Source organism: Sinohyriopsis cumingii, chromosome 1 (assembly GCF_028554795.1).
Source record: "Sinohyriopsis cumingii isolate HCF-2022 chromosome 1, ASM2855479v2, whole genome shotgun sequence".
Taxonomy (NCBI): Eukaryota; Metazoa; Mollusca; class Bivalvia; order Unionida; family Unionidae; genus Sinohyriopsis; species Sinohyriopsis cumingii.
This window is the reverse complement of record NC_142961.1, coordinates 181,719,167-181,746,234: the sequence shown is the minus strand read 5'-3', so window position 1 is coordinate 181,746,234 and position 27,068 is coordinate 181,719,167. Positions and strand designations below refer to the sequence as shown.

General features: G+C 34.8%; 1 protein-coding gene across 7 annotated transcripts in view; it reads right to left on the bottom strand.

Moving 5' to 3' along the window:
- LOC149808497 (protein unc-79 homolog) overlaps nucleotides 1–27,068 on the bottom strand; it is a 255,882-nt gene that overhangs the window by 178,582 nt on the left and 50,232 nt on the right. For all 7 annotated transcript variants that reach the window (XM_089978169.1, XM_089978143.1, XM_089978163.1 and 4 more), the window contains exons 15-21: nucleotides 26,786–26,889; nucleotides 25,646–25,732; nucleotides 24,870–24,959; nucleotides 23,313–23,436; nucleotides 16,227–16,499; nucleotides 2,822–3,122; nucleotides 813–928 (exon numbers count right to left, since the gene is read on the bottom strand). In XM_089978169.1, coding sequence (XP_089834295.1) covers nucleotides 813–928; nucleotides 2,822–3,122; nucleotides 16,227–16,499; nucleotides 23,313–23,436; nucleotides 24,870–24,959; nucleotides 25,646–25,732; nucleotides 26,786–26,889 — 1,095 coding nt within the window. The remainder of the gene's footprint in view (nucleotides 1–812; nucleotides 929–2,821; nucleotides 3,123–16,226; nucleotides 16,500–23,312; nucleotides 23,437–24,869; nucleotides 24,960–25,645; nucleotides 25,733–26,785; nucleotides 26,890–27,068) is intronic.

The following is a 27,068-nucleotide window of genomic DNA, read 5'->3' as shown; positions in this document are numbered from 1 at the left end:
AAAATTGCTGCCAAAAGTAGAGCCTTGAGATGAAGCACTTTATCAAAGACTAATTTTTGTAATAAAAAGTAACTCTTACCTAAGTTCTTCCATAATTTAGTGATGCATCTATTAGTGCTACATACATGCCTAATTGGGGCCCCGAGTTGCCGAGTGGTCTAAAGTACTCACCATTACGGATCAGTTCCATCTCACTTCTGTCTGCATGGGTTCGAGTCTCGGGTTCAGCCAATGTGAATATGTAAGAAAGCTTGCCAGCAGCTTCTCGTTGGGTCGGTGGTTCTTTCTGGGGTTTTCCCAGGTTCTTCCTCCACCATTTATACTGGCTGCCAAGTATAGCCTATCTTGTGCTGAAAAATGGTGTTAAACCCTACAACAACAATAACATGCCTAATTCATGTAAATAGAGATACACACAAGGATATTATGATGGCCTGTGTGAAAGATGCCCAGATATCATTGGTTATATTTATGACATCTTGCTTTGATTTAATGTCATGTGCACTTTTCTGTAGTAAAATGTGTTATTTTCTCAACGTATTTTCTATTAAGTTATTGTTTGGCTGCACCATGGTTGGAATGTTATTGTTGTTTCCATTGCAATGTGTATCTATAGGTGTGGGACACATTTAATGTGTATTCAATCTGGATTTTAAAAGTAGCTTTTTAAAACCTATGCAGTGTAGGAATCAACACTGTGCAAAAATATAACTTTGGTGAAATTTTGTTTTTAGTAACATAATTGAATGTAGAACCATTGAGAGAGAATTTGTCATTAGTGACTTTCCTTTGATAGTATTAGAATCATTTACCTTGAGGAGTGAGTGGAAAAGCTGAAGGTGAACTGGCATTCCTGCTGTACTGAATTCCACTTCTGCACCCTCCACTGTATCATCTGCAGCTGACCTCTCTGTCGACTCTTTGTCACCTAACAAAGTTAATTATTACAGTAAATCCTAGCTTTCCTGAACCTTACTATTATAAATTCCTTGAAAGAATGAACACCCACTTGTACCCATGAGAGAGAGAGAGAGAGAGAGAGTGAATGTGTGTGTGTGTGTAAAGAGAGACTACTTTGTTATAATGAATACCTCATAACAATGAATGATTTGCATGGTCCCAAAATTGTTTATTATAACTAGGGACTACTGTACAATTCTATAATCTTTTAAAAGTTAACTTAGTAACGACTGTGAAAAGTCTTGATTATTTATGCAAGCCATTTGTTTTCATCTCCATGACATTCTTAGGAAACTGCAGTTCAAAACTGAATCAGAAAGTAAATTATGATCTCAATGTTTTTTAAAAAAAGGAAAATATAATATTCAAGAAGGTAATTGTGGTGAAATTATGTTAATGGTTCTGAACTAAAATGCTGTAAACATTCCACAAAATAAATGGCTGAATTGCCAAGAAATTATTCCAATTAAATCAACCAGTAGGTTCTCTGTTAACTATTTGACCAAGGCTACCTTGATGGTTACATATCACGTAGATCAAGAAAAGGTTATTATAGTAAAACTCAACTGATCATAATTTCCTTTTGTCATGTCATGGTAGCATCAACCTTTGACTTTCATCCTCCAAAATCAATATACTTTTATTGACCCTGTATAACAACATGTTTGGCTTTTTGACATCATTTTTAGTAGCACTAATTTTATCCTTCAGAAACCATTTACTTTTAGTAGATCATTAGTAACTTTGACTAATGACCTTTTGTCCCTTGATCAATAGGTTTCTATGTACATTCAATAATAAGCATTGTTATTGGTATGTTGAGTAAAATTCATGTTAATGCATATAAACCATTATACACTGACAGGCCACAATGACCATAACCTCAGTTTTTTTGAAACCCTAAAGGAACATGACCTCGATCCCAGATCTTTAGAACCCTAAAGGAACATGACCTCGATCCCAGATCTTTAGAACCCTAAAGGAACATGACCTTGATCCCAGATCTTTAGAACCCTAACGGAACATGAACTCGATCCCAGATCTTTAGAACCCTAAAGGAACATGACCTCGATCCCAGATCTTTAGAACCCTAAATGAACATGACCTCGATCCCAGATCTTTAGAACCCTAAATGAACATGACCTCGATCCCAGATCTTTAGAAACCTAAATGAACATGAACTCAATCCCAGATCTTTAGAACCCTAAATGAACATGACCTCGATCCCAGATCTTTAGAACCCTAAATGAACATGACCTCGATCCCAGATCTTTAGAACCCTAAAGGAACATGACCTCGATCCCAGATCTTTAGAACCCTAAATGAACATGACCTCGATCCCAGATCTTTAGAACCCTAAATGAACATGACCTCGATCCCAGATCTTTAGAAACCTAAATGAACATGAACTCGATCCCAGATCTTTAGAACCCTAAATGAACATGACCTCGATCCCAGATCTTTAGAACCCTAACTGAACATGACCTCGATCCCAGATCTTTAGAACCCTAAACGAACATGACCTCGATCCCAGATCTTTAGAACCCTAAATGAACATGAACTCGATCCTAGATCTTTAGAACCCTAAATGAACATGACCTCGATCCCAGATCTTTAGAACCCTAAATGAACATGACCTCGATCCCAGATCTTTAGAACCCTAAATGAACATGAACTCGATCCCAGATCTTTAGAACCTTACACAAATATAACTTAAATCTCAAATCTTTAGAACCCTATGCTTCTATATTCTCAAGGCAACTCACCCGAAAGTTTTGTGAACGTATGTGGAAACAGACCAATAAGGCCATAACATCTTCTGCTTTACAAATTGCATATAAAGAAGTTGTACAATTCTTACCCATCGTTTCCTTTGGAGAAGGGGCCAAGACTGATTTTATTTCCTCCACTTTAGGTATGTCTTGAACAGGGATCTTGACTGGGTCACGGGGGCTGAAATGCTTGATGATTTGTGATGCCAACTGATGCCACAAAGCTATGTTCTGACAGAAGATACAGTTGACACCTTCCCCCTCATCTTCCTCTCCACAGGTGTGCTCCCCCTCCCATGTAACGGACAGCATGCTAGTAAGGCATCTCATTAGCTCTTTACTGGTCTCATTGTAGATCCCAAGGTGAGGGGCACATTCTTGAAGCTCCAGCTGCAAATAAAGCCAAATCTAATACACATATTTCAAGGAAGAAAATTATGGTCTACACTATTCCAAACAAAGAAAAATTCTGCCAGTAAACAAGTAAAAATAAACCGATTGATAAGCAGGATTGCCTGAAAAAACTGGAGTATGTACCTTTTTTGACAATTTTCGTTTAAAATAGTTGAGGGTCCAGCAATCAAAAACCACTTAAAAATATATGGATTTCCGTGCATTCTCTTGTGCTACTCTAAGATGAATAATTATGTATCCCCATATCATGATCATAACATGGAAAAGCAGTGTACCCTTTCATCAAATCTCCATAAAACAACAGCAGGTAATTATCATAATATGCAAAAGCAATGTACCCTTTCATCAAATCTCCATAAAACAACAGCATGTAATTATCATAACATGTAAATACAATGTACCCTTTCATCAAATCTCCATAAAACAACAGCATGTAATTATCATAACATGTAAAAACAATGTACCCCTTCATCAAATCTCCATAAAACAATAGCATGTAATTATCATAACATGTGAAAACAATGTACCCTTTCATCAAATCTCCATAAAACAACAGCATGTAATTATCATAACATGCAAAAGCAATGTACCCTTTCATCAAATCTCCATAAAACAGCATGTAATTATCATAACATGTAAAAACAATGTACCTCTTCATCAAATCTCCATAAAACAACAGCATGTAATTATCATAACATGCAAAAGCAATGTACCCTTTCATTAAATCTCCATAAAACAACAGCATGTAATTATCATAACATGTAAAAACAATGTACTCCTTCATCAAATCTCCATAAAACAGCATGTAATGATCTAAATATGTAAAAACAATGTACTCCCTCATCAAATCTCCATAAAACAATATCATGTAATGATCTTAACATGTAAAAAAATGTACCCCTTCATCAACTCTTCATAAACCAATAGTACAAAATGATCATATGTAAAAACAATGTACCGCTTCATCAACTCTATTACAACATCAATTAGTGATCATAATGGTGATGCTCAACAGTTTCATATTTTGCATAGGATTAAAATTTTAAAGAAAAAGAATTTCCCCCCGAGTTTCCTCACTGGTTATACTGGCTATTTAAAAAAGACATTGGATATCTTAGGTATTGTTCAAAGAACCATTAATTCCCTTTATTTTGGTGTATGATTGATGGGTATAATATGGGTTATAGAGTATACAGCTTTGCCTTGCTCCATATGTACATCTTTAAAAAACTGCTAGATCTTCCTGGTCATTTTACTTCCTGCATTTCAGAGGTAAATTGTGAAAAAAAAGAGCCAGTAACTTTTGTTTTTTACATTTTATATATGTAGTAATTCATCCATTGCACTTTCAGAAGCTGGTATTGTCTAGTTGGCCAAAATACATTTTCCCTTTTTCAATAGATGCTGAAGATAGTGTACGTAAGATTTTTTTTAGCATAAGGGAGCAGTCATTTTAGTTAGTAGTGTGCTTAGATCATGTACAATTTCCATAAGTACAATATCCAAAGAAATGTGAGCAACATTACATCAGATTAGCATAGAGGTATGTCAACATTCTCTCCACTGTGCATGTTTCACATGCAAAAAACTTCACCTTACATACATCACTCTCTCAAACGTACATAATAACTGGTGAGTGCCCCAATATGTAAAAACAAGAACTATCAATAAAACGATAGCATGTAATGACCATAATATGTAAAAACAAAGTACCCCTTTATCAACCCTCCATAAACAATGCAAAATGAGTATTTAAAAATTCATAAAGTTTTCACAAGCTGAAGGTCACAATAATCTTATCAAATACACAAAGAAAAGTGTTATAATTGTGATCTAATATTTTTCAGCATGACAGAAAATATTCAGATTATATTTCCTTTCCACAACATAAAGCCTCTGCAACTGAGTTATTACAGGGTGTAATCACAAATTAAATCCCAAGGTCTTGTATACATTTTATTAGTAGACTTTATCATTTCCTTTTACTAGACTGTTAATGCAATTTGTAAACTATACCAGCATTTTCCAATTTTATTATTTAATAAGAAATGGAAGTAGCAATCACATTATTTCACATCCAATATCTACTGGAGTTCATAGTGTTCTTATAAACTTAGGTAACAGGTGGTTCCAATATTAATGACATCACAATGTAACAAGTGATATACGACATCACAATGAAACAAGTGATGTCATATTAATATCACAATGTAGCAAATGATGTCATATTAATGACATATTAATGTTGCTACAGAGTAAGCATTGTGCTGCAAAATTGAACAACCTTATAACATTCATCTGTCTTTCCATCTACCATCCTCTTGTCTGCATTACTCAAAGGATTTTTCTTGAAGCAGCCTGATATATGGCTGGGTTAGAATTTATTTTGACTGCTGATAGTTGCCAAGAACTAGGCTGCTAACATAACTAATGAGGTCAAAATGCTGATGTTATATCCTTCTAGATGGTGTACAGAATTTGCTTTTTTTGGGCAATGCACATTTCTGGATGCCAACAAGTGGATAACATCTGGTCCTGCTGCATCAAAAGTTGATGGTGGATAACATCTGGTCCTGCTGCATCAAAAGTTGATGGTGGATAACATCTGGTCTTGTTGTATCAAAAGTTGATGGTAGAAAACATCTGGTCCTGTTGCATCAGAAGTTGATGGTAGAAAACATATGGTCTTGCTGCACCAACAGTTGATGGCAGATAACATCTGGTCCTGCTGTATCAAAAGTTGATTGTGGATAACACCTGGTCCTGCTGCATCAACATTTGATGGTGGATAACATCTGGTCCTGCTGCATCAGAAGTTGATTGTGGATAACACCTGGTCCTGCTGCACCAACAGTTGATGGCGGATAACATCTGGTCTTGCTGAAGTGTCAAGGGCTCGATTAAGAAAGTCTTGTAATTCTCTGAGTGAAAGGTTTCTTCTAAATTTTAGCATTGGCAGATTTGAAATTTAGAGCAGCTTTTTCCTTCAGGGTTTTGATGCAGTGAAAGTTTAAGAGTGATTCTCTTTTAAGGAATGTTTTGAGAATGTTTTGGCCAATCTGTTTGAGATTTTTGATATGACTGTCACTATATCATCATTATTACCAATGATTTTTCACACTGTATTCCACACCAATTTACCATTTACACTCTCGCATAAAAACCCATTTGTGTAAAAGTGTAAAAGCTGACCCCCCTAAACTGTAGGGGTATAAACACTAAAAAGTGCATAACCAGTTTATAAGCTGACCCACAAGTCTGAGCCAACAACACAAGATGTGGTAAGTTCTAAATGCATTTATATAGGCAAACTTATATTATCAAAAATTACATGTATATACTGCTCTTGGAGTTGGTATGTATGATTATTACATAGAAATGGTATAAATTTGTTTGAAAAGTCAAGGAATTTATTGAATTTTTTGTTTTCTTGCTGTTTTTTGTGTAATTCAGACTAGTGTATAATCTGATTGAATGATGACAAGAATTGAGCATTAGCTGTAACACTACCTCTCCCTTTTGACTCACTTATTGTTTGTTTATGCATTATTGCATTAGACTATTTATATCATTGCACCAGTAATTAACATTTTTAATTTTGCCTTGAAATTGTAAATACCTAACTCATTAAAATGTGATCCCAGTATGGAAACAACAAACAACAACAAGGTTTGATTCAATGCTCTCAATTAGGCTAGTGACCATATTTACATAATGGTGCCACCACATGTGCATTGAAGGTTTGGACATGTGCTGAATGAAATACATTCCACTGAATGAAGTACAACCCTTTGATTCAAATTATGGGCACCACTGCACTAACTTTATTGTTATCTTCAAAATGCAATAATGAAGCTTCAGAAATAATGCCTCGAAAATTATCCTAATACTGTAAAAACTGAGTTGCAGTTTGCTCTGATGTAAGCAGCCTTACACCCCATGTCACAAAACTACGGTAATCTTGCTAATATTGTGGAGTGAGTTGCAGTTTGCTCTGATGTAAGCAGCCTTACACCCCATGTCACAAAACTACGGTAATCTTGCTAATATTGTGGAGTGAAAGGCAATTACACATCAATGTACTGGTATAGTTGCTGGTCAAAATCCCCTCAATCCAAGCCAGTTTCAGGGTTTTAATGATTTACTGGTCTGTATTGCTGTCAGAAAACACAAAAGTAAAATAGACTGATCATGATCATATAGTTGATCTATATTCAGAATTTTAGCCTTTATTTTTACCATTCTTTCATGAACACGTAACAGTTATGCTGGTTGTACATTCCACAACTGAAAGTGTGTACCTTTCCATATAGACTACCTCAGTTTGTAGTATCACTTATATCACTGAAAAAGAGTAACTTATGAGCACATAGATCAATGTAAATGAAACAGCTTTTACTGACTAGCTGAAGTAATAATAATAATAATAACAATGACTTTACTTAAAGAGGGTAACACAATTAGCTGAAAAACTAATCTACCTTGATTATCTGGAAGAATGCGGTTTGGTCGAAACAGTGAATAAAGCAAAATCTGCATCTTATATGTTTGGGAATGAACAAGGATTAAAGTGATACTAGGCACAATTTGCACTGTGTATGTGCTGTACATTATAGTATAGCCTGGTCTCCCACATAGACTCGAATCGGCATATAAATTATGAAGTCTTTATTTACCTTTATTTAATTTCATGTTGGAGAAATCAGAAAATACGCACATGCAAAATAATAACAAAAGCAATCATAGTAGTTTATAACAATATAGTAAGTGTTGGGATACCAAGAATATATTTTTTTTTACAAGCATATACATCTTCGGACATGGAAAAATTATTTTTTCGTGTCCCAAGATTTACAGCAAATATGGTTGTTAACCAAAAAGTCTTAAAAACTTTAAAGTTTACACAAATGGATTGATGAGGGAACTGATGTGCAAACCTATTATCAATAAAAGGATAAAAGGTCATACAGACAGAAGGGTGAAAAGATACATGGACAAGGATAGTCAAATTGAGAGAGAAAGAGTGAACAGAGCTTTGGACAGATAATATAGTTGACCAATGGTCTGATGAGTGAAGAGAGTTTTGGACAAAAAATAAAGTTGACCAATGGTCTGATGAGTGAAGAGGTTTTTGGACAGATAATATAGTTGACCAATGGTCTGATGAGTGAAGAGGTTTTTGGACAGATAATACAGTTGACCAATGGTCTGATGAGTGAAAAGGTTTTTGGACAGATAATACAGTTGACCAATGGTCTGATGAGTGAAGAGGTTTTTGGACAGATAATACAGTTGACCAATGGTCTGATGAGTGAAGAGGTTTTTGGACAGATAATACAGTTGACCAATGGTCTGATGAGTGAAGAGGTTTTTGGACAGATAATACAGTTGACCAATGGTCTGATGAGTGAAGAGGTTTTTGGACAGATAATACAGTTGACCAATGGTCTGATGAGTGAAAAGGTTTTTGGACAGATAATACAGTTGACCAATGGTCTGATGAGTGAAGAGGTTTTTGGACAGATAATACAGTTGACCAATGGTCTGATGAGTGAAGAGTTGTTTTCATTTTTTTTTTACAAAATCAATCAATACCAGCATATGTGCTGCAAGAGGCATCATTATCATTATTATTAAGCTTAAAACGGTACAATACTGCATTCAAATTTTACATTGTAGATGCCCTAGGTTTTGCTTCTGTAAGTTTAGAAAAGTAGTGAAATGTTGCAATGTTTATCTGTTGGTACTTTTTTACCCTTACCACGTACTAACCCAGGTCTGCAAATGGCATCAGGGATTAAATGCGATTTCTAAGCTGTACTTGGAGTATTACCTGTTTGCATTTTATACATATTACTTTCACCACATTCTCTTGAGATTTAATTATGTATTTATAGGTATACTTTGAATTTATCTTCATTAAAAAATCCTGTGAAATAGAGTCTCAATCCCAGTACCTAAGGGCTGTTCCAGTAAAACACCCACCCACCCCCAGATAGCACTTCAAAAAAGCTTCAGTAGGAGGTTGTTTCAACCTATTTTGATTCTGACAGTGGAAGTTGGTTAGGAAAATCACTTCTGTTGTGGGTTGTGTTAACAAAATGAGAAATCGCTGGTGGGATTGCCAGAAAGAAAAAAAATGAATATATATTTAAAATCACATCTAACCCCCTCATAGCGGTCTAATGTGAATAAAATGATGAGTCAGAAAATTATGCCAGTACATGCGAGTGCACCTAATTTGTATGAATTTGCGTACTTTTAAAGCAGTGATACATGTACCGCAAATTACATCAACATTGCAGATAAAAACGTGCTATGCGCAGTATGCAATTTTTCTTCCACTTTTGACTTTAAATGTGCAGTTTGCAATGTAATTCAAGCTGCCAGTAGGGGCTTCACAGCGCTTGATGCGACATCCACATTCAGGAAGGCTAACATTAAAATAGCTGGATTCTTCGGTTCAACATGAATGGCTGTTAAACTAAATATGATTGGTTCATTGGGCCCTGAAACATGCATTTTATGGTAGTTTTAACCTTACTTTCATCATGGAAGTTTTACAAATGCGTGTTTCGCAAATAGGCCACACAGGAAACCAAAATCACTGAATCACAATAGGTATTTGTCTTCAGAAGACGTTTTCAGTTGGCAAATACTGGCTAGTGATAGCTATGACGGCAATGAAATTCACGTATATCAGTCTGTTGGACATTGGGAAAATGTCACTGGAAATACCAGTGTGTGTGATTTTGAGCCCAAAATTGATTTTGAGTGCGAATCCGATGTATGTGTTTGATGGACAGGATGCCCGTTATATTTATTCATGATCCCCATGTCTAAACAAGCAGACTATGGGAATGTTGGACTTAAAACCCTAATACAGCATTATGGACAAGAACAAATCTGGCATAAGAGGCAGCAAAGCACTGATTCAAAGAAGTGAAACTTTAGCTAGTTATGCATATGTGTTTCAGACAGCAGACAATGAAAGGAGTTCTCAGCACAGAATACAATTTGTACACAGAGGAGGATGATCATATTATATTCAGAAACAATCAAAGATTAATGCTTATAGGGAACATCAGAGAAACCCCATAAAACATAATAAAGTGTGTGTAGATCTCTTGTTGGCAGAACCACTATGGCAACAAAGAATAACGAGACTAACTTTCCCACCATGCAGATGTATTACCAAATGAAGTACATGCTCTCTATGTGCAAAAATGAAATGACATTAAACACAAAAGAGTGACTGATCTGTGTAAACTCAAAGATGGATAAAAATTTGTCCTGTTTGAGTTTGGTTATTCCTATGTGTATGGTGATATTTTCTGCAGACCTTTTGGCACTTAGTTCCAAGCCATCATTTGGTATTTGTATTACAAATTTGATTACTATTTCATGAATTTAGTACACAACATTTTGAAGCAGTGTCACTAATGATGAAATTGATGACAAAATACTTGATGTCCTTCTGATATATGGATTCTTTACTACACTACTAATCTGTTCATCCAGATTCATTTTTACCATCTTCTTTTGTTTTACTCGTATGAATGCTTTTAATAAAATTTTAACTTATATTTCCTTGCAATCTAAATATTTGTGATCATGTATTATTGTCAAAAGGTAAAATGTGCTTAGTTTTGTTGTAAAATCTGAAGCTATTAATTGCCAAGGGAACTAAAACAAAATGTGTGTCATCTTCATGTGTGCAGAAATTATTGCCATATTACATGTTGTGAGAAACAACAGAATAGTTGTACAAGATGTATTTTGCAAAGTTGTAGATTTAACACACAGATTGTCACCACATATTCCATTTATTAATAATATTATTTCTGCATATTCCTATCAGTATTTTCCCAGTGGTATTCATTTCCTGATCTGATGTTGACCATTTCATGTGCAATTTTTACACATCAAAAATTCTCACAGTATCATTAAATAACAATGCAATCTGCACCAAATTGAGTTGTTTGAGAAGAATTCATTTTTAACCCAAAAATCACTGAAGATATGAGTTCTGGCATTAAAGTCTCACATTAAATAACATTTGAAGTAGCCATGATAGTAATTTAGTATGCAACTATACTAATTTCACCTTTGGTATATCCAAATCTTGAATGTAACGAAGGAAGATGGCTCCAAAATAAACACATTAATTTTAGAACCTGTTCACTGACTTTTAATTGTTTTGACAACATCGTAAGCTGTCAAATATGGAGTAAACCTATGGTCTTTCTGCCATCCCAACCAAGACCCCACCACAACCACTTGACCATGCCCAATGACATCACAGTAATAATCGCTAAACAACTAGAGATGACATCTCTTTGAGTATGTTTATTTTAGTAGAGCCTTAACAGAGTGATACAGTAAGAAAGAGTGACAGATATTTAAGTGTTAGTGAGATATTTAACAATGGCTATTCCTCCTGCCACTACTTCCTCATTGGAGATCACACACACACAAACTTAGATTAAATCCTGAAATCCTAGCAGTATCCCCACAGGGGAGATAACATGACCATTTTATTTGATTTTATTGGTCTCTGGTTATCCCATGGTATTTCTGTTACTTGAATATTACCTTAACTGCAATGACATTGTTTTTACAAGTACTCTGGGAAAAAATGATTCCTTGACATTCATCCATTTTTAAAAATCTAATTTATGACATAAAAATGTTTGACTTGCTATAACTTTATATTAGTCTTGCAACAAGGCATAAAAATAAGACTGAAATATATGTTCTTACAAGAAATGATATAGTGTAAATGTAGGCAGAAATAATGCGACATCACTTCCACAGGCATTAATGTTTTTTCTGTCAAATCATGTATAAGTTTACCAAAACATTTATTGAAAAAAATAATAACAAAGAATCATAGCATCTGACCACACATTTAAAGCAATACAAGATTTAAATGTTATTCTAATCAAAAGCAGCATGCCTGAGAACAAAGAAAATTAGAAAAATATAGTGATCACTTTAGTAACACACAGTTTAGTAAGAATACAAATTCAAGATTTCTGTATTAGAACAGAAATCTGTTATAAAATCTATATTAATGGACATTAAATTAGTAGGTATTAAGGGACTGATCAATGACATCTACAAATAATAAGCCATCATGAAAATTTGTGATTTCACAGTAACAGAGACATACATGGCTGACAGACAAACAAAGAAAAGAACAAAAGATTGATTATAATGAATGAATACAAATAAAAATATGCAGTAGATTATATGATCTATAAGAATTCAGTAGATTACCTCCAGCCAGCTGTCATTTAAATTGCTTCTGCCCCCAGCCATATATAAAAATAGCTTCTACCGACCACTAACCCATAGCCAGAAATTATGCCCAAAAAAAACTGGTTCTATGGGGGCAGTGTTTTTCTAACCCATAGCCAGAAATTATGTAAGAACAATTATGCTTCTCTAGGGGGCAGTGTTTATCTAACCCATAGCCAGAAAGTATGTGTTAAAAAATATGCTTCTGTAGCGGGCAGTGTTTTTCAATTAAAATATATCTGATGGTGGATCATGATTTTTTTTAAATTGCTTCTGTTGTGGGTTGGTTGAATTTGAGGTATACTGGAACAGCCCTAAGCATGAAATACACTAATCATTACCTTTATACCACTAGCATATATTTTAATAAGGCCAAGAAAACAAAAAGTCTCTTTTTTCAAAACCAGTTCTTTCTAGAATAATGAGTTCAAGGGGTGCATAAGTTTGACATATCAAGTTGTCTATGGACAAATAAATTAAAATGTTACTTTCCATATAAAAGACCCACTTGTCCATATTTTCATGGTTAAAATGAGTGATGAAGACAGGATTGTTAAAATGTTAACTTTTATTAAGCTGTACTTTTTAAACACATGCAGTATGGATATGTGACATGTGAAGTATCCTAGATATTTCAACTTGTCTTATTTATGCTGCACCTAAACCACAGATGTGAGAAAATAATAAAGTTTACATAAACCTTGAAGTAATTGGAGGATGTGGGGTGTCTTTCTTGAGTCTGGATGCTGGCAATGAAAATAAGGAAAAAATTTACTTTGAAAAATGGTCACAAACATATCAGTTAACACTTATTATTGAAGAGAACACTGATTGGATGATATGGCGTGGTTCACATCTGCTCTGGCCTTACTGTCCCCAATTTTATCAAAGACATTCTGCAGAAAGTGTACATCAAACAGCTAAGGTTCAGACTGGCTTGTACAAGGTCATGCTTTAGGCTGAGAACTAAGCTGATTGGATTCATGCATCAGATGTCTTGTTCTAGGATCTTAGCTTAACCAACATGTTTTGTTTTTTGCACTCTTCTGGTGCCTTAACAGTCCGTCTTTCCTTGTGATAAACAGTCCTGTAAACAATCTAATGGTTTTGTCTGCAGCTGAGGGGTATCTCTTACATATATTACAAGATGCAATTGTTTGATCTTCATTGGCCTTAAGCCAAGGAAACTCATGAAGCTAAGAATCTTTTGAAATCCAGTTTTCTTTTTTCATCATATTCCCTGTTATAGTCAAGTTTAATATTAGCCTATTTTGTTGACTTTTTGTTCATTTTTTCACCATTTGGCACAAGCTGTATAAGAAAATGATCCATCCTTAGTCATTACCAGGAAAATTCATTGTATCATGCATAATGGTTCCAGGGAGTCTAGTGTTTGGCTCATAACAACAAATTCTTTGGAGAAGCCCTATCCTCTAGCCAATGAAATTCATTCTGAGGTAACCATCAAAAGATACTGCCTGAACCAGTACTGTCTACTTTCATTGGTTGTATCCATAAAGGCTACGGCTGGTTCCAGTCCTAATTGATAAATTACAGTACACACTATGTAAAATATACAAGCAATCAAGTGATACTCACTAGTAAATCTGAATGGCACTTGTGTAACATTGCCCAGGCAAAATGGTAACTACTGCCCTTTCAAGTTAAGGCCACAATTTACTTGTCCACAAACAAACAACCTTGCAAAAGTTGCTCATCCATAAGAACAAATTTCTGACTCGAACAATATGGACAATGGATTTCTGTACTCCTGCAGTTCAACTCAGATCATATTCTGTTTGAGCTATTTACTGCAATTTTCTACGGGAATAGTGTAATTTATGTCCAACAAATTGAGAACTTAAGAAATTCACATCAATTTGATAAAATAGTTGGCAAGGAGTACTTACATGCATGTCATATAGACATATAAACAGATATATATATATATATATATATATATATATATATATATATATATATATATATATATATATATATATATATATATAGTATATCTTGTCTACTGGGCCAGAACACAAATCGTATCAATTTCTGTGGTGGATCCACATTTGCAGTAAGGAATGGAAATACTTAAACCCAGACATTTATTTATTTATTTTACAGAATTGGTCTATTCACATGAATTAATGTAAATTACTCTCGAAAGTTTGATTTATGTTATAAATCTCCACTGATGTTGGGTATTAACAAAATAATATCAACCATGTAGGCCTTTTTATTCATATTTCTTGACCTACTTATGAATAAATACTCATATATTTTAGAAATTTGGAAATTTATGTTGTTCTGTGATCTTCTGTGGAGCAATGGTGAACAAATGTCTTCATTTTTAATACTGAGCCCATCTTCCATGTAATGACCAGCATTTATTATCACATGACAAAAAGGAATATTTCTGCCTAAAATTCCATTTTTCAGCACTCTGCTACCTTTCAGTGAATGATGGCACATGAATATGACCAACTTTAACTCCTGTCAGTTTTGTAACATTTTATGATAGAGATAAGAATGAAAATGTACTTTTTAATAACTTTTAGTGCCAGTAAAGTAAACCTAGTATTTTGCTGAATTCTGTTTACCATGGCTACTTATTTTACTTCCTTTCAGATTCTGGTTCATGAGAACCATTTTTTAAAAGCACTATAACAACAGCCTTGACAGAACATGTCTCATTTATAATATGTGCACTATTACAACAGCCTTGTAAGAACATATCTCATTTATATGTGCACTATTACAACAGCCTTGTAAGAACATGTCTCATTTATAATATTCATTATATTTGAATTTGGGGCCCTGAGTGGCCGAGTGGTCTAAAGCGCTCTCCATTACAGATCACTGCCATCTCACCTCTGTCTGTGCCGGTTCGAGTCTTGGATTCAGCCAGTGTGGGTATGTGAGAAAGCTTACTTGTAGCTTCTTGTGGGTCGGTGGTTCTTTCCAGGGTTTTCCCGGGTTCTTCCTCCACCAGTAATACTGGCTGCCATGTATAGCCTATCATGTGCTGAAAAATGGCATTAAACCCCACAACAACAACAACATATTTGAATTTATAACAATCATTATATTTTAACACAGCATTGTAACAAAACAAGTCTGATTTAAAATATTTGTTACATTACAAGACAGCCATGTTACAACAGGTCTCAGTATATGGTGAACACACTTATAATATGGGTCCTTTCTGTGCTTCCTATGAACAGCATTTTAACCATTTGACCATTACATATACAACTGCATTTTAAAGACAGAGTTCTGTACAGTAAGCAACTGTGAAGTTGACCATTACATTTACGATTGTGTTTAAAAGAGTTTTGTAGAGTGTACAATTGTGATGTTGACAGTTACATGTACAAATGTTTTAAAGTGAGTTCTGTACATTGTACAACTGTGATGTTGACAGTTGCTTGTACAAATGTTTTAATGTGAGTTCTGTACAGTGTACAACTGTGATGTTGACAGTTACTTTTACAAATATTTTAAAGTGAGTTCTGTACAGTGTACAACTGTGATTTTACCATTACATATATGACTGCATTTTAAAGAGTTATTTACAGTGTACAACTGTGATGTTGACCATGACATGTATGACAGCATTTCAAAGATAGTTCTGTACAGTATACAATTGTGATGTTGACTATGACATGTATGACTGTATTCAAGAGACCTGTATAGTGTACAGCTGTGATGCTGACAATTACATATATAAAAGAACATCAGACTGAACCACATGTTAGATCTGCAAATCCAAACCTGTTTCATAATTATATCCAGCATCATAATATAGCATGGTAGAACCAGGTCTGCTTCTCTATCATAGATTTCATATGTCTCCACAGTAACTGCTCTCAGCTTCTCTGGGCTAAGGGGTGGAGGATACTCTCCAACAGGTGAAGTCCTGCCAAAGACATTTTGGTCTCTGAGGCCATGATCAACTTTCTCTATTTTCTGCAAATGATGTATTCCATGATGGAACATGGAAAAGCAGATGTGAACAGGCAAAATGATGTCCAGTTTAGACAGGATCTGAAAAAAAAGAAGATTTACATGGAACTGTTAATACAAGTTTAACAAGAGTCCCTTGATGGGACTGACATTCTACTGGACAACAGGAATTTCTAGGAATTTAGGACCAACCATTTCTTTCTGTTAACTGTTGAATGCTGAAACCATCTCTGATATTTTTCAATGATAATGGGAATTTAATTAGCAGCTGTAGTAGACATACTGGATCCCAGCTTGGCACCATTCTTATTAAAGACAAAGCAGAAATCATCAGAAATAATTTTCATGAAAAAACCTTGTCATAATGATCTATTGGCAACAAGATTTTTCAGACAGTCATTGTGCCAGCCATAATGGATGTATGATTTGCACCACTTTCATTCAGGACTTGGTGAAAACCCCATGTCATGATGATCCATTCTGGGAGTTGTAGTGACAAAACATTTTTTAATGACATTGTGTCAGCCATAATGATGTACAGTTTGCACCACTTTCATTCAGGACTTGGTGAAAACCGCATCATAATGGTCATCCATTCAGCAGGTGTGTGTTTGTGTGTGTGTGTGTGTGATTTGGATTTTTAACGTAGCTTTAATAATTTTTCAGTCATATCGCTACGATGTCTGCAGTGTGGCAGTTTATAGTGATGTCAAGCACTGGGGCATCATGCTGCAGACAGGTAGCATGATGTCCCACCCAGTCAAATTATCCTGACACCAGGCCGACCAGTACTAACACTAACCTCTTAATGATGAGCGCCAAGTGAGGCAGCTGTTAGTACCATTTTTGTATGTCTTTGGTATGACTCAGCTGGGGATCAAACCCACGACCTCACGCATCCAAGGCAGACACTCTAACCACTAGGCCACCAGAGCGGTCCCATTCAGGAGTTGTAGTGACAACAAGAATTTTAAAACAGTTGTTGTGGTTGATATACTGGATGTACAATGAGCACCATTTTAATTTAGGACCAACTATGTACCATAAGCATTCTACTGGTGAAAACACCATACATATATAGTCATACATCTGGATCTAAGTAGAGATAACATAATTTTCAAGATATGACTTTCCATTCAGGAGGAGTAGCAATAACAGGAATTTCAAGATGGCTGCTGTGGTGGCCATACTGGATGTTAGATGGCATCATTTTCATTTAAGACCAACTAGACACCTGGTGAGAACCTTATGTCAATATGACTTTCTGTTCAAGTACTGTTGCAACAAGGTTTTTAAGATGGCTGCCATGGCAATCATATTCAATGTGTTATGTGTTTAGGCTCAAATAAACAGTAACATAAGAAAGAGTGAAAACAACAAGCTTTAAAATATAACAAATAATTTATTTCCTGTAAAAATGAAACAATATGAGAACTTATGGTTTCCAGAATCAAATCCAAAAATAATATAAGAATAATCCACAAATAAAATTTTTGAAGTCCTAATATTGAAATGTTCCAAGTTTGATTCCCAACGAAGAATCCAAGATGGAAGGAGATGACATATGCTGTAGTCTGCACTGTGTTGACGTCTACAGTTCCTTGTAAAAACACAATAATTTATCCTCCGCTTTTGGAAATCCAAATAAAATTTTCAACAAATGTCCTTGTTCAAGAATTCTGTATGAATACAATAATATTTCCAGAGAAATGAATTAATCTTCTAGAGTCCAAGTAATCAGAAGAAGAATTAACATATAACGCAAAAACTCCAAAATTTCAATACCTCATCACTGGTCACAACAGAAGAAAACAACTTGACATCAAGTGTTTAAAAGCCCAGACTCTGAGATCTCTCTCTCTAAACATCACTATTAATACTAACTATTTTGCAATTTCGAAAATACCTAATTGTGAAATAGAGGATGACATGAACATGTTTACATGTAAAAGTCACATAGCTCCTGTATGTCCTTGATAAGAACCAATCATTTTACTCCTAGAAAAAGTTGTTTACTTAACCTTCAATCAAGGCGAGGAACTAAGTCAAAAATAGAAACAAGTGTTTCTATTATTAGATATCTATGGAAAACTCAGGTAAAACTGAATTTTCTGGAAAATAGCAAATTCCTAGTAAACAAAATTACATTATATTGACATGTAAAGAAAATAAAAAGACTCCAAAACCCACAAACAATCAAATCAAACCAAACACAACTTAAATCAAATATAAATTAAATCAAACATATGTAACAAATGTTAGATTGCAACCATTTGTATCACCGACCAGCTAGGTATCATAAGGAGTTCTTTCGTAAAAAACCCATGTCGATAAGATCTGGAAGAGCAGCAATTAGACTTTTAAGATGGCTGCTGTGGTGGATGTTAGATCAGCATCATTTTTTACTTATGACCAACTAAATATTATACAAAGTCTTTTAATGAAAACCCCATGTTGATATAACCATCCATTCAAGAGGAGTAGCGGAAACAAAATTTTCAAGACGGTGACTGTGGCAGTCATTTTAGACATAAGATTGGCACCATTTTCAATTAGAACCAACAAGACTATGGGATGAATGTGTGCAAAGGTTCATGGCAATCAGCCACATGATTTAGGAGGAGTAATGATAAAAAACTTGTGCTAACAGATGGATGGATGACAGATGACAGACAACAGACCATCCCATAAACTCTTCTGGTCTCTGACCACGAGAGCTAACAAAAGCAGTAATGGTACCACTATCTTTTCCTGATTTATTTTCCTGCACAATTTGGAGAGCTAGATTATAAAATCTTAAAATCATCCAAACTACTGTCATGTCAAGTTTGGATACTCTAGAATGTTATGTACTTCATCATTCATAGAAAATAAATGAAAAAGATCCTCCCTTGTGTCAAAAAAGGACATTTAAACATATATTAGTTATGTTTCCTTAATCATATAAATAGACATCAGAATTGTTTCCCTAGTTTAGTCAAGGCTACACACATTCCACATGGATTTCATATTCAAATGTGGAGCAGTCTCAATGATAAAAATGAGGGTGGAGGGGATAGGTTGGTGTCTTTTCTTTTACTAAATAAACTAACTATTCTTCTGTTGTGGAATCAAACAATTATGAGCTGACCACCTAAATTCACATATTTCCAATATATGGTTAATTTGTACCAAACAGCTTTGCATCTGTCAATTCATAAACTTCCAATAAAATGGTTAGTTCATACCAATTAGTTTTGCATCAGTGTCCATTCAGATACTTCCAATACCTAGTTCATACCAAACAGTTCTGCATGAGTGTGCAGTCAGATACTTCCAATACATGGTTAGTTAGCACCAAACAGTTTTGCATGAGCATCTAGTCAGATACTTCCAATACATGGGTAGTCCATACCAAACAGTTCTGCATGAGTGTCTATTCAGATACTTGCAATACATGGTTAGTTAGCACCAAAGAGTTTTGCATGAGTGACCAGTTAGAGACTTCCAATACATGGTTAGTTAGCACCAAACAGTTTTGCATGAGCATCTAGTCAGATACTTCCAATACATGGGTAGTCCAAACCAAACAGTTCTGCATGAGTGTCTATTCAGATACTTCCAATACATGGTTAGTTATCACCAAACAGTTTTGCACGAGTGTACAGTTAGATACTTGCAATACAGGGTTAAACAGTTTTGCATGAGTGTCCAGTTAGATAATTGCAATACATGGTTAGTTAGCACCAAAACACTTTTGTACGAGTGTCCAGTTAGATACTTGCAATACATGGTTAGTTAGTTAGCACCAAACAGTTTTGCATGAGTGTTCAGTTAGATACTTCCAATACATGGTTAGTTGGCACCAAACAGTTTTGCATGAGCCTCTAGTCAGATACTTGCAATACATGGTTAGTTAGCACCAAATGGTTTTGCATGAGTCTCCAGTTATATACTTGCAATACATGGTTAGTTAGTTAGCACCAAACAGTTTTGCATGAGTGTTCAGTTAGACACTTCCAATACACGGCTAGTTAGCACCAAACAGTTTTGCATGAGTCTCCAGTTAGATACTTCCAATACATGGTTAATTAGCACCAAACAGTTTTGCATGAGCATCTAGTCAGATACTTCCAATACATGGGTAGTTAGCACCAAACAGTTTTGCATGAGTGTCCAGTTAGATACTTCCAATACATGGTTAGTTAGCACCAAACAATTTTGCATGAGTCTCCAGTTAGATACTTCCAATACATGGTTAGTTAGCACCAGTTTTGCATGAGTGTCCAGTTAGATACTTTCAACACATGGTTAGTTAGCACCAAACAATTTTGCATGAGTCTCCAGTTAGATACTTCCAATACATGGTTAGTTAGCACCAAACAGTTTTGCATAAGCATCTAGTCAGATACTTCCAATGCACGGCTAGTTAGCACCAAACAGTTTTGCATGAGTGTCCAGTTAGATACTTCCAATACATGGTTAGTCAGCACCAGTTTTGCATGAGTGTCCAGTTAGATACTTCCAATACATGGTTAGTTAGCACCAAACAATTTTGCATGAGTCTCCAGTTAGATACTTCCAATACATGGTTAGTTAGCACCAGTTTTGCATGAGTGTCCAGTTAGATACTTCCAATACATGGTTAGTTAGCACCAAACAGTTTTGCATGAGCATCTAGTCAGATACTTCCAATACATGGGTAGTTCATACCAAACAGTTTTGCATGAGTGTCCATTCAGATACTTCCAATACATGGGTAGTTAGCACCAAACAGTTGTATGAGCATCCATGGGTTAAAGTTAAGATACATTCATCCTTTCCCTCCAAGCTTCTCCCTTGTTATTTACAGAGGTGTCAAGAAAGCATGATTTCATGTGTGCACAAAGGGATGATTCTAGTTCACAAACAAATTTGTGCTGGCCAGGCTCAAGTTTTGGTCTACAGTGTGCATTTGCAATTGCTTAATTTTTCCTAGCTCTATTTGGAGAGTCATGGTAGCTCAGTTGGTACAGCAATGGACTTGTAATCCAACATTCTTATGTATGATACCCAACCAGGCCAGCCCAGAACGTGAAAGGCATTTAGCACCCATATCCTCTGCACGATATAGGTAACAAAGTGTCAACTCCTCTGCATGATATATTGGTAACAAAGTGTCATTTTCTCTGCAGGATATAGGATATAGGTAACAAAGTGCCATTTCCTCTGCAGGATATAGGTAATAAAGTGTCATTTCCTCTGCATGATATAGGATATAGGTAACAAAGTGTCATTTGCTCTGCATAATATAGGTAACAAAGTGTCATGTCCTCTGCAGGATATAGGTAATAAAGAGTCATTTCCTCTGCATGATATAGGTAACAAAGTGTCATGTCCTCTGCATGATATAGGTAACAAAGTGTCATGTCCTCTGCAGGATATAGGTAATAAAGTATCATTTCCTCTGCATGATATAGGATATAGGTAACAAAGTGTCATTTGCTCTGCATAATATAGGTAACAAAGTGTCATGTCCTCTGCAAGATATAGGTAATAAAGTGTCAACTCCTCTGCATGATATAGGTAACAAAGTGTCATGTCCTCTGCAGGATATAGGTAATAAAGAGTCATTTCCTCTGCATGATATAGGTAACAAAGTGTCATGTCCTCTGCATGATATAGGTAACAAAGTGTCATGTCCTCTGCAGGATATAGGTAATAAAGTATCATTTCCTCTGCATGATATAGGATATAGGTAACAAAGTGTCATTTGCTCTGCATAATATAGGTAACAAAGTGTCATGTCCTCTGCAAGATATAGGTAATAAAGTGTCAACTCCTCTGCATGATATAGGTAACAAAGTGTCATTTCCTCTGCAGGATATAGGTAACAAAATGTCATCTCCTCTGCATGACATAGGATACAGGTAACAAAGTGTCATTTCCTCTGCAGGATACAGGTAACAAAATGTCATCTCCTCTGCATGATATATCTATAGGTAACAAAGTGTCATTTCCTCTGCAGGATATAAGTAACAAAGTCTCATTTCCTCTGCATGTTATAGGTAATAAAGTGTTGAAAGTGTCATTAAAGTAAAGTAAAATCTTAGACCTGTTTTTCAGTGATTACTAAACTTCATATTCAGTTGAGTAATATCTGGGATGTAGTTATCACTGCTGTATAAATAAAACATTTCTGATTTTGTTAAGTTAACTTTCTTTATAGATTGAAAACTGTGATTAGTAGGGATTTTAATGAACTGCATGAACTGGGGAGTATGATAAAGGGGGCTATCATATAAATATTAGCTTTTGTCAAAGTAATCTTTTTACTGATCCATTCTTTGACACTTTTGAAAATGTGTGCATGTTCATTATTATGGAGGATTATTCTGATAGTGGGTGGCTTCATGGATAAGAGGGTACCTCCTCAACTGGCTGCAGTCTATAACCCAAAAGTTGTGCATTAGTGGCACAATGTCTTAAGAGTATCTTCTCTTTGCAGATGAAACTTCTTTGGTTTTCTGTGAAGTGGAAGTTTTAGAATTACCAAATTCAAAGACATCAAAAGGTCCTTAGATGTTGTTTTTTTCTTCTGAAAGCTGAGGGTAATGGAATAGAATTTGTATGCTTTTGGGGAAGAATGATATCACTTTCTGCCAATATCTGCAATGGCTACAGAAGCAATAACTGAATGTCTGTAAGTCCATATAGGCTCACACACAAGTTGGGTCCCAATACAAACACAGACCCCATTCTGCCACTAGATAATATGACAGATCAGATTCTATGCTGTTTATTCTACTGATTAATTCTAACAAATATCACAGACCCATATCTGCCAGTGCATTATGTAGCAGAAGATCTGGATCTGTGCATCTTGCATTTGGATCTCATTTACAATCGAGTAAAGATGGTATATAATTTACATACCTGCAACCATTGGAGAGCTTGTTCCTGGACATAAGCACTGGGGTCCTGGAAACGGATGTCCACAAAGTGATACATCTTGTCCAACATGAAAGGCAGGGGGCACATGTCGATGTCAAAGGCTTTACTGTAATCACACAAGATTTATCCCATAACACTAATATTTACCTGCATCATCACATCATGTCATAAAAATTGTATTATACATATTTATTCAATAACACTAATATTTTTCTGCATCATAACACAATGTCATAACATGTGTATTATGCAGGATTTAATGAATAGCACTGATATTTATCTGCATTACTATATCATAAATTATAATCATGTATAATTATATATATATATATATATATATATATATATATATATATATATATATATATATATATATATATATATATATATATAGTTTGAACAATTAATAATAATCTAGCTGATCCTAGTTAATGGATCATTTCAGTGTTATACATGTAAAAATAAACAAGCAGACAGACACACACACATCTCTCTCTCTCTCTCTCTCTCTCTCTCTCTCTCTCTATATATATATATATATATATATATTGTTACGAGCCTATGCTCTTAAAATAAGTAACAGAAAAGAGTGAAGAAAACAAGCTTTGTAAATTTTGAAAAATAATTTATTTCCCTAGAATACAAAGTGAAAAATGAGAAAAAAAAGATCTTATGGTATTGCAAATTAAATCCAAAAATAATCCAAGAATTAAAGACACAAGTCCTTGAAAAAAAGTCCTAAATAAAACTCAGTTCAAGTCCTGAAGAGATCCATAATTGAAGGTGATGTCATGTCTGTTATGGCCTGCAAAGTGCTGATGTGTCAACAGTCTCTTATTGAATCACAGAAATATTATTCCAGGTTTGAATTCAGTATAAATTCCAGTGAATGTCTTTATCAAAGAATTTTATCAGAGCACTTTTGTATTTCCAGACAAAATAATCACTTGAATTCAATAATTTGAAGAAAATAAAATTCAGCCCAAAGTGATCAAAACATAATACAACTTAAAAAGTAAGATGTTAAAGCATGACTGATAAAATCCTCACAATCAAAAGATAATATGGTTCTCTGTTTGACCTTATCTCACAATTAGCATTTTCTAAAAACAACCATTACCTAATGGAAAATAAACTTCTAGAATGATCTAATGAGCCTTGTTTATTCACAACACAATAGCCTACAACAGTGACTTAGGAATCTCCAAAACCCTGACCCTGATCAACATATTTACTCCTTCTTTGTTTACCTGAATAATAATCCTGATAATAAGCTCATACACATAGAGAATAATGAAGGTATTATTAGCTGTTTACATAAATGAAATAAAACTTTTTTTTTTAAAAGTCAATCAGTTCAAGCAGAATAAACTCATTTTTGGACAAGGCCAAGACCAGCAAACAATGTTACATTTTATATATATATATATATATATATATATATATATATATATATATATATATATATATATATATATATATTGAGAGACAGACAGAGAGGGAGGGAGATTTTCAGATGTAAACTAAATTCAAACTGACCTGAGAAGAACCCTCAGTGATGGCAGTTCCTCTGTGGGCACCTCAGTCCTTATCGTCTCCATCCAATAGGGCATGACATAGTCCCAGATCCATAAAAAGCAAAGAAAAGCACCAGTGCAACTGAGTGGAATGTTATTAACATCTAAAGAATTTCTGTCTGTGGCAGTTTTAATGACCATTCTTTTCCCAAAATCTAATTACAAGATTATTACACTATTCTACATGCCTTCTAATTGATGCAGAAACCGTTAAAATGTTATTCTGTGTGGCTTTGTTTGACAGAAAACATCGTGGCATAAAAATGAAATAAGAATTTCACCTCCACCAAGTCTTACCATGACTAGATAATGCATCAAGATGGGACTTTACAGCATGCAAAGTATAACTAAAAGTGTGTTCATAGAACACTGAATCCCCACCACAAAGCCTGAGATACCTAATTCTGATACTGTTTTCAGTTCCTGGCACCCACATTAACCAACACTGGATGCTGGGACTCTGTAAAGTTTGCTGATACTTCTTATGCTGGCCAACTTTCAAGAGTGGGGTTACTCAAAAGAGTACAATATAACTGGGTGGGTGTGTTAATTCAAATGCCCTCTGGATCCTCCAATGAACACATGATGCAAGTGTCAAGCAGAGGATGCTAGAATCAATAGATGACTGTCAGAAAAGCATGCAGTGTTTTGTAAAAGTCAAGACATCTGTATTATTTACCTGGAAAGTGATGATCTCATATTATTTACCTGGAAAGTGATGATGTCATATTATTTACCTGGAAAGTGATGATGTCATAAGGTACCAGGCAGAAGAAGCAGTTAAGGCCCTCTTTGATCTGTGTTGTTCTGGTGGCCAAAGTGTCCCTACAGAGGCAATTAAAACAGATAATTGGGGTATTGAGATGTGAGAGTTTTAAAAAATGCAATGAAATACAATCAGGTTATTTGTGAGTGTGCAAAATTTAAAACTAAAACATAAATGATCTTGACATGTTCTTCCTCTACAAAATATACTGGCTGCCATGTATAGTTTATCACATGCCGAAAACTAATGTTTAACCTTAACAATAACAGATCTGTGAAGATTATTTCTCACGGTTGTGATGGATAAAATCTTGTAGACATGTCATCCTTATTATTGATGAAATGGTATGATGTATTTTGATATCATAATGTTCAACATGACTTCTATGTTTGCAATACAAGCACAAATATAAACTTTGTGTCTAACCAGCATCATGAACAATGTATCCAGCTCCCCATCTCTATAACACAAGTTTTCACAAAAATGTATTTTATTCTGCCACTGGTATCACCATAGGAAAAGGGATATCTTACCATGATTGTGCAGGTGAAACAAAAATCCTATTTGAAAAACAAATGGATGGTTAAAACAATATATGGGTTAACATAAACACAGGAAATCCAATTCTTTGAATATCTTATGTGAACTGTTGTCAAGATGAATTTACACAAGCTTATAATGAATTAACACTAAGAAATCACCACTCAAACAGAACATACAAACTAATTCATTAGGTTTTGATTCTTTTTCTTATTGTTTTCACTTACAAAATGTTTTGATTTCCATAACACAAAGTTCAAGTGTAGAGAATCATCACAAAAAAGTACTAACTGATTTAATATAATAATGGAATCCATTTCATTATGATTTGTATAAAGATTTGCAAACTGGGTGACATGAAATGTTGTTGTAAATATTTGTCAACATTTCAACAAATTTACCTCTCAGTGAAGGACACTGGTATGTATTATATTAATATTATTCTAAAAGACAAAACAAACTTCTATGTAAAATTAAAATGTGTAAAAAAATAACATGAATTACAGGACACCTGTGTGAAATATGGCAGTTAGCGAACAATCACAAATATTATTGGAAAATAGTGCTCTTACCAAAATCCTCCAACCCTCGCATATTCCACAGGGTGGGGCAGTAGACAAGAAACTATCACCTCTAAGTGGCTTTTGTTCACTTCCTTTAGCCAGTTTGTGATATACTGTATAGAAAACAGATGATAATTTATTATATTTTAGATTATGCACAACTTGATTATCTTGAGTTATTGTAGGTATACACTGCCAGTGTTGCAATGGGGTTTGTCTGATAATGACCATTGAGAGAGGAATTGTTGGTGTGGTAAGATGATGTAATATCAAATTATAAGGCTTAGTCAAT